The sequence below is a fragment of the Netta rufina genome (assembly GCF_964035555.1).
Source record: "Netta rufina genome assembly, chromosome: 1".
NCBI classification, from domain to species: domain Eukaryota; kingdom Metazoa; phylum Chordata; class Aves; order Anseriformes; family Anatidae; genus Netta; species Netta rufina.
Genome location: NC_140123.1, coordinates 164,190,009 through 164,201,257, shown reverse-complemented (window position 1 = coordinate 164,201,257; position 11,249 = coordinate 164,190,009). Strand labels below are relative to the sequence as shown.

At 63.2% G+C, this 11,249-nt stretch overlaps 1 protein-coding gene across 1 annotated transcript; it reads right to left on the bottom strand.

The window, feature by feature from the left end:
* Window positions 1–9,419: 9,419 nt before the first annotated feature.
* Window positions 9,420–11,034, bottom strand: TNFRSF13C (TNF receptor superfamily member 13C; the record flags this gene model as incomplete). Its single annotated transcript, XM_084305984.1, has 3 exons — window positions 9,420–9,742; window positions 10,455–10,691; window positions 10,905–11,034. 3 exons carry the CDS (start codon window positions 11,032–11,034, stop codon window positions 9,420–9,422), a joined length of 690 nt encoding a protein of 229 aa, XP_084162110.1.
* Between the last annotated feature and the right edge of the window lie 215 nt (window positions 11,035–11,249).

The window sequence follows — 11,249 nt, the reverse complement described above, 5'->3', positions numbered from 1 at the left end:
CCGGGGCGGGAATGCGCAGCGGGGCGGCCGGGAGGGCTGGGGGCTCCGGGCCACCCCATCCCCGCTTCTGCCCCTTGCTGCCGGCACCGAGCTCCGGCAAGGAGAGAGGGGAGGGCGAAGAAAAAGCAAAAAAAAAAAAAAAAAATTAAATTAAATTAAAAAAATCGGGAAAGCAGCAAAAGCCGCGGCACCGGGGAAGGAGGGGAGGAGGAGGAGGAGGGAAAAGGGGAGGGGGGGGGGAGGAGGGAAGGGGGGCGGCGGGGCGGGCAGGGCTCGGGCTGGGTGGCGGCTCGCCGAGGAAACCGGAGAAGCTCCTTCAGCAGTCCTCTGCCGCCCGCCCCGGGCCCTGGCCCGCCGCCCACCGGGCGCCAGGCACCGAGTGCCCGCCCCGTCGGGCGGGGACCGCGCCGGGCAGCCCCCGCGCCCCTCCCGCACCGGGCACTGCCGGCCGCGGGGGGTTGCATCCATCCCCCAAAATTGTACAGCCCCCCCGGGGGGAGCTGGGGGGGTCGTGGGGGTCGGGCTGGGTGCCGGGAAGGGGGCGTCGGGGGGAAGGGGAGAGCCCCGCAGCCTGGGGGTCCGGGGGGAGAGGTGTGGGGAAGGGGGAGTGGAGGTCGCCAGGTCTGGAGAGCATCAGGGCAGCGCCCCTATGGAGCTTAGACCCCTAAGTGTGGCCAGGGTGAGGGGCAGGCACAGGGCCCCGCATCCCCTCCTGGGGCTCCCCGTGCCCCCAGCATCGCCCTTGTCTCCTCGGGCAACATCGCTGGGAAGATGCAGCCGGAGCCGGGGCCGCCTCTGATGCGCCCCGAGTGCCGCAATGATGAGAGACCCATTTTGCAAGGTAGCTGTGAGCCCCCAGAGCCTCCCGAAGAGATCCAGAGGCAGCCAGGCGGCAGAAAGCCGCGCATCGCCGAACCCACCAGCCCTCGGGGGGCTCCGCTTGGAGGCACCAGCCCTGGGAGGTTGCAGGCCCGGGGGCTGTTAGTGCTCACGGCCCGTGCCAGCGCCTGCCCAGGGAGAAGCTGTGCAAGGGAAGTTTGCTGGTGCCCAGGTGATGGCAGGAATCGTTTCTGGGAGATTGCTCGCAAGCAGAGCCCCCCCCGGGGCCGGCAGGCTTATCAGGCTGGTAGCAGGCTGAGCGAGAAACTGGCCAAAATCGGGGATTTTGTAGGGAAATGGTTGCTTGGGATGACCTGGGAGAAAGGGAATATTTCTTTTTTGGGGGGAGGAACGCTCACAGAGCGTGAAACAGGCGCTTAAGGGGGATCTCAGTGCCTGTGCAGCCGGGCTTGGAGAGGGCAGCGCGCGGGCAGGAGCCGCAGGAAATTCAGGTCGGTGGGGACCCCAAGGGAGAACCCAAAGGACATGCTCGTGGTGTCCGCTGGCACCTGTGGGGATGCGGGTCTGGGAGGGGAGCTCCAGCAGGCTCTGGCCACAAGCCTCGGAGGCTGTGGTGGAAGCGGTCCCCCGGTGACAACGCCACCCGGAGCACAGAGCGGCGTCTGCGCGCCTGCAGAGATGCGATACGGCGGATAAACACCGAGCGGGGAGGGGGCGAGCGCCGGCACCATCAGCAGATTGTTTGTGGCAGGGCACGGCCATCCGGAGGAGACATCGCTCTCCGTCACGGCCCCAAATCCCCGCCGGCCACCGGGGTGCTGCTGAGGCAGTGCCTAGGCCGAGGAGGAAGAAGAGGAGGAGGAGGAGGAGGAGGAGGGAGCATGCTGTCTGCACCAGTGCTGTCAAAGCCTTGGGTGCCGGGGGGCTTGGCCACAGCCTGGGGGCTGCCCCCAATGGGGCACGGTGCCACTGCCAGAGGGATCCCACAGCACGCGCTGTAGGGCGGCCCCCAGCTGGGGACGGAGCTGGGGACACGTCAGGGGACATCAGATGCACCGGGGGGACATGGGGACGTGGTGGCAGAGCCCCTGGCCGCCCCGCTCCTGGCGCGGCACGCACAGGGGTTTTATTCCCCCGCCTGTGCTCGGTGCTGTGGCTGGGAAATGGCCTGCCGGAGAAGCCGTGCGCCGTAATGGCCTATATAAAACACAGGAGCATATGTGCGTTTACCATTAAGATTATAATTGCAAACATTCAAAAGTTGAGATTTGCGAGCTCCCAGCTTCCCAAAGGCGGCTGCAGCCGAACCCAAACGACATCCAGAGCAACGAGGGGAAAATGTGTTCAGAGCGAGAGCCTCGCTGCTGCTGCTGCTGCTGTTGAATGGATGCGGTGCTTGCTGCAGAGGGACTCTGCGTGTAGGACCAGCCCCGGCTGCCTTGCTGGTGATGCCCACCCTAGTGAACGGGGTGGGAGCAGCCCCGTCCCTCCGTGCCAGCACCAAGCCCCACAGCAATCCCAACACTTTCTCCCGTAATGCAACTTCCCCGCATTTTGGGGCCGGCAGCAGCAGAGCTCACGTTATCTGGGGGGTGTTTTTGAGGCTTAGCCTGCAGGAGGAGGCCATATGGCCGGGAACAGCGGCGTGCTGGCCCCGTGGCAGCCCGGCACAGCATCCAAGTGCCAAGCGGCCCCGGCCGGCAGCCAGCACCGCGGGACTCCCCCGCGCACAGCCCTGCCCCTCCTCGGCCCCGGGCACTGGGCACAGGGGCACAGGGGTGGGCTCGTCCCCCCCTTGTGCAGGGTGCCCTCCGAAATGGGGTGGGCTGCAGGCACCTGGCTTGGCTGCCTCGGTTTTGGGGTGGCCGTCGTGCTGTGTTATGCCTGCTCCATGGCCGTGCTGGCAGCAGATGCAAGCCTCATCCCCTCCCCAAAATGCCCCGCTGGGGGCACTCGGATAGACGTGGTTGTCCCACAGCCCCTCTTCCCCGTCCCTTCCCCCTGTGCTGTCCTGATGTGCGGCACCTCCGTAGCACCGCCGGGCTTTTAATGAGAAGTTAATTGGAGCTGACGCCGCCCGACCGGCGCACGGCTCTCCTGGGTCTGCGGGTCCGTGGCAGCGCCATGAGGTGTGAGGAGGGACGGAGCTGCGGGTAGATGTGCTCCGAGACAGGGGCTGCAGCGCCTTTATTCCCTCTTGACCCATTTAAAGCAAGCATCGGTGACTAAGGGAGCTGGCGGGAGGATAAAAATACCTCCCACACGCTCCCTGCGAGGCCGGGGATGGAAACAGGGGTGCCGTCACCTCTCCGGGGACTGCCCGGGGTCACTGCTTTGCAGTCCCACAGATCGAGGCTGTGCTGGTGGGCTCAGGACACCGACGCTTTGCTGGCGTCCTGCAACTGCTCCTGGCTCCCTCAGCAACAAACCCACGGCTTTGGGGTCTTCTGCCCCATCCCACCCAGCCAAGACCCATCTCCAGGGCTGGAGGAGGTTTACGAAGCAGTGAGGAAAGAAGTCTCCTTCCCACAGACCCAAATCTCTCAGCTTTCACTCGCTTTGGAGAAGAAAGGGGTGAAACCCGGGCAGGTGCCGGTAGGAGGCTGCATTTAGAGGCAGAGGTGTTTTTGGGAGCACGTCGGGTGCCTGCTGCTTGCAGGGCATGTGGGGAGCTCACCACCAGACATCCCAACACTGCTGTCCCCGAGGGACCCAAATATCCACCTGGACTCTGCGGGGCAATGCCTGGATGCCTGCCGGGGTGTAACTCAGCTGCCTGGGGCACCGGAGCTGTGGGGAGAGCAGCGTACGCCCAACCTGGCAGTCCTGCTTCCTAAATCTGCAATTCCAGCCCGGCTGTATTTTTGTCTTTCTAATAATAAGTGCGAATACAGTGGGGATGAATCACAGGCTGCAGGCTGCAGGTTTTGCCCCCCCCTCCCTTTGCTGCAAATCCGTCCTGGTTGGGAGCAGGGCTGCTGGGGCAGGGGCTGGGGCACAGAGGGGACTCAGAGGGGACTCAGAGGGGACACAGAGGGGACACAGAGGGGACTTAGAGGGGGCACGTAGGGGATGCTGTCCCAGGCCAGCTCCAACCTCCCCTTTCACCTCCCAGCTGTATCCATCATGTCCAGGAGGCGAGTCCCCTCACGCTCCCATTTCCACCAGTATTTCAGCATGCCACAGCAAAATTTCAATCCCGAGGGACTCCGGGGACATCCCCGCAGCACCCCTGCCCCGTGGCTGTTTGCACCCTGGGGTTTGGGTACCTCTGCCCCCCGACTGCTCCCGGCCCAAAGCACAGAGCAGCCCCCCTGGTCACTGCTGGCTCTGCCTGCTGGGAACCGCTGGCTTTGTTGCGAGGACCTTTTGCAAATGTTAATGCTTTCCTTTCGCTGGAGAGCTCTGCGGATGATCTGCCAGAACGGATTTCACACGCTTCTCCTAAAATTATGCCCTTTGCTTTCCCGGCGCTGGAGACGAAGCGCAGCCCGGCGTGCCGGCGGCATGCGAGGAGCGTGGCTCGCCGCTGCGCGGGCGGCAGAGCAGGGCTGAGCCCTGCCCGGGTGGGCTCTCCTGGAGCCCACCGCAGCTTGCACGCAGCCCCTGCAGCCCCTGCAGCCACCTCCTGCATTGCCAGCGCTGCCGGGGAGGTGCCCGGTGGGCACCGGCTGCCCCCGTGCCCTGTACCTCCCTGGGGACCCCGGGTGCCTGTCCCACATCCCCGGGGGCTGCCCTCGCTCTGTCTGGGCTGGGGGTGATTCCCGACCCTCGAGGCATGTGTGTGGTGTTATGGGGAGCTCTCATTTACCCCTGCAGCCACTCTAAGCTGTAAATGAGGACATTCAGGGTTTGCCCTCCCCCAGCAGGAGCCCCCCCACCTATTCATATTGGGAAATGCAGGGGGGGGATCCAGACCCGGCCCTGTCCTCCCCAGCAGTGAGCAGCTACTCATGAATATCATGGCTGTGGTTAGAGCTGATTTAATACATCTTAAATGAGTCATTGGGGAATTTTTTTATTTTTTTTATTTTTTTATTTTTTTAATTTTATTTTTAATAACTCGCGGTGTCACTACAGGGCACGAAGTTTGCTTCGCTGAGTTTGTTTCCCTGCTTCTCGTCACAGATAAACAAGCGAGGAGCTGGAGAGCGAGCGAGAAGCCCACGGAGGACGTCCCCAGGCGGGCAGCGTGCCTCACCTTCCCCCATCCCTGCACATTTAGGAGGAGAGCACCCGCAGTGTCTCCTCCATCGCCACCTCCATTGATGGTCCTGGGCCACCAGTGGTGGTGACAGGGGACTGGTGACAACAAGCCCATGGAGGACACCCCTGGGGATGCTCCTCGTGGCTCACCGGCCACAGAGCCTCCCAGCTAGGGAAAACAGTGCTAAAAAATGGAAAGCGACCCAGGTTTATCAGTAGGGCCATGTTTAAAGCCCCTGCTGTAAGATTTCTGGCTTCACAGAGCAGCGCACAGCCTGGTAATTCCCCCTGCCGGTACCACTGCTGTCACAGAGCACGAATTACAATATTCTGGCGGAGGAGGGAGGCGTCCCCGAAGGTGAAGCCGCCACTGTGAGCTCCTGTTTGGATTGCTAAACCCGGCTTTTGCTTGCAGGTGCCTTCATCCTGGAGCTTCACCCTTTCGGGGGAGCGGGGTCAGGAAAGGATGGGGGAACCTCCTGCAAAAACCCCACACGCTCCTCTTCCCCATTCCCTGCTTGTACAGTGCTGAGAGCGTCGTGCCTCGGCCCCCGGCACCCTGTGGGGTTTTTCCCCGGGGTGCCCCGGCCCCGCAGCCCAGCTGTGCTCTGTCCCCGCTGCCTCCTGTGCTGGTGCCGCCGCCTGCCATCGATCCGGGCCCAGAATAGCTGCCGCCAGCAGCCGGCCGACGCCACAGCTGCCAGGGGAAGGGCACAGCCGATGTCCCCCTCCTCGCCCCGCGGCCCCCTGCTGCTGGTACCGGCGCTGGGTGTGCTGGAGGCGAGGGAGAAGGGAAATAGGGCAATGGGTGGAAGGGGGAGGACGCAAGGGAGGGGCTGTGCAAGGTGCTGCCGGCGCCAGCCGCCCTGCTGGAGGGGCTGGAGCGCTTTGGGCAGCTGCTGGAGGCAGGTCCCCTTCTGCTCCACGCCACTTCTGCTCCACTTCCATTTCAATTTCTGTTCCCACTGTCACTCCACTTTCACTCCACTTCTACTTCCACTCCATTTCCAGTCCCATTTCCTTTTCCACTCCACTTGTATTTCCATTCCCACTTCCATTTCCACTTCCACTTCCATTCTCGTTCCCATTTATTCCCCAAATCCATTTCTCCACCCACTCCCACCACCCCCTGACCCCCCCCATGATGTGCTGGGGCTGCAGCATCACTTTGCCACCCCCACCTCCCGCCCAGCCCCGCCGGTGTGCACCACGGAGCCAGGATCTGGCCCCTCCTGTGTGCACCCCTCTCTCCCGACCTGAGCAGGCTTTTCCCTGGGCTGCTTTTCCTGCAGAGAAGAACTCCCCAGGCTGCTGGGGGCACTTCTGCATGATTTTATCCTGTGGGGAACAGCTTGCTGAGAGTTGGACTGAAAAGAGGTAGCTTGGGGCTTTTTCTTTTCATTTTTTTTTTCTTTCCCTGGGCGCAGCCTTGGGGGTGCACGCGGAGAACCAGAGCTGCTCTGGAGCAGTGTCCGAGGGCCTGACCCATGCCCTTTGCCCAGTGGCACAGCCCTGGAAGAAACAAACCCTCAGGGATGAGATGAGATTCTTGCAGACCTCCCTCTGTGTGTGTCCCCTGGCTGCACCCAGTGGCATTAGGGGTGGGTGGTATCACCCAGGGGAGCCCCCAGAAGCGGTGAGGAAGGAGCTGGGGTGAAGGGTTTGGAGGGGCTGGATCCAGGGGAAGACCCACTCTGCTCAGTGGGTACCCCCTTTCAGCGTCTCCCCAGGTGCCCTTCTGGAAGCCACGTGGGCCCAAAGCGATCCTGACACCCAGTAAAGGAAACGGAGGCTGATTTAAGTTGAGTGGTTTTTTTTTTTTTGGTGTGTGTTGGCTGTTTTGTTGTGTTGTTTTTTTTTTTTTTTTTTTTTTTTTTAATTCTTTCCTTAAGTGCGAACACCATCTGGCTCCCCGAACTCCGTCAGCGCTTCCAGTCCCGAGGCGGCTTCGCTCCTGCTAATTACTGTCATTACGCGGTGGGGTAGTGATTAGGGACGGATGCTGACGGGCGGCGGCAGGAGGGCCGCGTCCCCCGACAGACTCGGCCCACGGAGCCGGGCAGCCTCCCCTCCTCAGCCGGGAAGCAGTCGGGGCCTTTTCCAGCTGGGGGCCATCGCGTTTGCTTGGAAGGGGCATTTTGGTACCCGGCAGGAGGGATAGGCACCGGCACCCAGGCACCCAGCCGGCAGGAGTTTTGGGGGGCTGAGGGCAGGGGTTATGTCAGGCTGGCGCAGCTGCCCCCACGGGTGAACGAGCAGGAGACGAAACCTGCTGGGGCTTTCCCCAGACTTTCCCCCCACACTGCTTGCTCCGAAATCCTGGGTCCCCCCCCCGGCAGGTGAGGCCCGGCCTCGGCAGCCTTTCAAGGAACCAAAGCGGGAGGCTGGGAGGCCAGAGGGAAACCCAGCCCCTGCCCCATGGGGGAAGAGAGAAACTGCCACGGGGAGGCACCGGGGCTGCGGGAGGGCTCCCAGGAGAGGGGCTCCGCTTCACGCTGCTGTTTCTCCCCTTTCCCTGGGCTGTCCCACAAAGGAAATGCATGGTGAGGCACCTGAAGAAGTAAGAGCAGGAGCCCCCACCTCAGCAGGAAGAGGGCCTTTTTCAGCAGGATTTTTACAGGATTTCCTTTTCCAAACCACCACACCACTGTGGGGTGGATGCCACACAAACAGGGCTCAGCTGTGGAAACAGGAGGGGGATGCGTGACAGTCACACTCCTGCCACCTCCTGTCCTGTTCTCTGTGAAGCAGGTAGCTCTGACTCCCATGAGCACACCCTCTGCCAGTGCCAAAATGTCCCCAGCTGGGCATGGGCTGGTTCCCAAAGCACTTGGGTTTGTTTGTGTCCCCCAGTGACGGGGACACATCGTGTCTTGAACTGCATTGGGCATTAGCCGGATTGAGGCTCAGCCCAGCCAGCGCTTTGAGGTTTGGGACAGGACTTGTGGTGAAGAACTTGGTCCCTCGTGCCCTGCGGCAGCTCGTGTGGTTCCCCTGATGGGGTAAAGGCAGTGAAACCAGCTCCAGCATCCATGGCTGGGGGAGGAGGGGGGCATCACCCTCTAACAGCACGTGGTCCTGCACCCCAGAGGAGCCAACACCCGGCAGTCACTGGTCAATCCCACCACGATCTGCAGACCTACATAGTCCATGGGGTGAGCACGGCAACGTCCTCCAACTTCTGAAGACCACAGTAAAGAGGAGAGCACTCTAGGTGGGCCCAGCCCCCATGACCAGCTGTCCATCGATGGTGACATCGGGTCCCAGAACCGGTGGTGGATCGGGAGCAAAGCTGGAAACGTTGAATGGAGCTCATCCCCAATGACAACTTCATTTCCAAATCTGCTTGCCCAGGCGAGCCACCGGCATGTGTGTGAAGAAGGCCATCGATGGAGAGCTGCCTCAGACCAGCACTGCCGGTCAATTCTCGCGCGCAGCAACCCCCTGGAGACACGCACATAAATTAAGTCATCCCTCCCACGCTCACATCACTCCCTGCCTGGTTGTGTGCAGCACGGAAACATCCATCACTGGGAGCCCTGTCACCACGAGTGACACGCGGTATTTTTGCAGCCACCGTGAGCTGAAGCGATGGTTGTCTGGGGCCATCGTGACAAGCTCCTGCGGCCAGCGCGCCTCTCGACCAGCAGGCTCCATTGCCTGCCCCTGGTCCTCGCTGACTGCAGTCACTGTAGCTTGGAGCAAAGGCAGATTTCTCCATCCTCCTTTCCTCGCTCCCTGCTCGGAAAGGCGAACTCTCTTCCCAGCCCCAGGGCACCCAGATGCAGGGGGGGGGGTCCCACCAGCGCCCACGGGTGCCTGTCGCCCACGGGAGCACCCCGAGGGAGTAGGGACCTGGGTGTCACGGCGAGCAGGAGATGGGGAGGCAGGACTGTGCATGGAGAAAATGCTGGATGAGCTTTGCTCCGTTTGGCCCCACGACTCGTTTTATTGAGGTCAGGAGCAAAAAATCGAGATAATGGCAATGGGTTTCATCTTAATGTACCCCCTGCTCCCCCCCTTTCTGGTTGCCCAGCCCCATGTCCTTACAAGTCCCCCCCTCCAGCAGCAGACCCATCCGGGCTCCCCAGTTCACCCACACCCGCACTGTGGCAGCCTGGCAGAGGCAGAGCAGCCCCCGCGATGCTCCCTCCTCACCGGCCGCATCCCTGCCTCTTCCAGGCGTGGCTCCTTCAGCTTCCTCCGGCGATTTCAGGCACGCAATCCACAAAAATGGCAAAGTGGCAAAAGTGACAAATGGCAAAGCCCAGTTCTGGTGCAGCTCAGGTCCACGCCAGGCCTTGCCCACCCAGGGAAGGGCTCTGTCTGGCTGCAGAGGGCAACCGGAGAGCCCCGGCCCCGTCTCCAGTCCGTCACGGTCTCTCCTCGCCCACGCAGTCCTGGGTGGTTTTGGTGGTGACCAAGGCGGTGGCGCCCAGCTCGGTGGCCGGCAGCGGGAAGCCGTGGCCGTGCTCCTCGTGGCGGGGCCAGGGGGCGGCCAGCAGCACCACGTCGCGCTCGCCATCGCCCTGGCAGCACGGCCGCCGCTTCGCGCTGTCCCTCCCGGGCGGCCCCGCTGCCTTCAGGCCGCCGTTGAGGTGCGGGCAGGGGCCCCGAGCTGGGTCGGCCTCCCCCAGTGGAGCAGCGGGGTCCGGGTAAGCGGGGCTGGGCAGGGGGCCGGTTTCACCCAGGCTTTCTGAGAGAAGGGCAAGAGAAAGGGTGAGCGGCTGTGGAGCAAGTCCCAGGACAGAGATCTCACCCCCAGTTTCTCCTTAAATGTCGCTTCGTAGTGCTTTCCCCCCCCCGAACGCAATAGGGGAAGCGCAGCTGCGCACTTGCACCTCGCGTCTCCCGTGAGCCCGTGCTGGTGAGCAACCGGCCCGGCCGCTTCCCTCTTAAAAATAGACTTGTTTACAGCAGCACGCGGCCCCGCGCCGCCCCACGCTGGATTTCTCCCTCCCCTTTCATTTCTGGCACTGCTCCCGGCTGTCCCCGGTGGGCACCATGGCCTCACCCCCTGGAGATGCCCTGTGGGGAGAGGCACGGCCCCGTCCCTCGTCCCTCGCCCCATCCCCGGTGCCTCTGGGGACGCCCCTGCGAGATGCTCAGAGCCCTGGGGTCCCGCTGATGGGGGCTGGCTCCAACACTGTCACCTCTTTGGGGTGGCACGTGTAGGAGGGTGCTGGGAGCTCCGAGTGGGGTGCTCAGTGTGGGACACCATTCGCACAGCTCCTGCCATGCGTGGAGCCCTTCGTGCATCGCCCTCTGGCCTCAGGGCAGAGGACCAGAGTCTGCTGCACCTCACTGATGAGGTGGGACATGAGTGGGACGGTGTCATCTGAGGTGACACTGAGGGACCTGCCCTGGGGAGCTGGGGACTGGGCCAGGGTGAGCACGAGGTTTCCTACCTTTGGCCTCCTGCTCTGTCTTCCTCCTCTTCCTCCTCTGCTTGCTCGCCTTGCAGCCCAAGAGGCCGCAGAGGGTGGCCAGAACCAGGAGGAGCACCACCAGCGCGGGGACCCCGAAGATCAGGAGGGTGCTGGGCAGGTCCACGGAGGACAGGGTGGGCGGTGGGGCCGAGGTGGGCGCCACGTGGACGGGCTCTGCTGTGGTGCGAAACGCCGGCGGGGTCAGGAGGGGGAGAGCTGGGGCGAGGGGCAGAGGGCGGTGGCGTTACCCACCAGGCCTCCCGGCCTCTGGATTTGGTGGTGGAGAGAGAAGGAGCGGGACCTTCATCGCCATCCACCTCCAACCCCATCACCACCACCACCACCCGCGGGAGAAGGTTCCCTCCAGCCCAACCCCGGGGCGCCCTCCAGCCCCTTCGCCTGCCAGCGCCCGGCCCCGGCCGCCCTTACTTGCGTTGTCCTTGAAGAGGTCGGAGCACCTCACGCAGAACCTGGTCAGGGGGTCAAAGCACTGCGAGGGGAGGCAGGAGGCGACGGCGTCTGCTTTTCCCGAGGAGGACATGGCCAAGCGCTCCCGCATGGCGCAGCGCAGAGCGGCCGCCCGAGTGTGAAATCGCCGAGCCCCGGGGCGGGTGGCAGCGGGAGATGCAGTCTGTCGAGCCGCCTCGGCTCCCTTGGGGCTCCGCTCGCTGCGCTTCCCCCGGGGCGGATCTTCGCTGGGGAGGAGGAGGGTGCACACCGAAGCCCTACCCCTGGCCAGCCGTGCAATGCACCCTCCAAGAAGCCCTCTCCTCC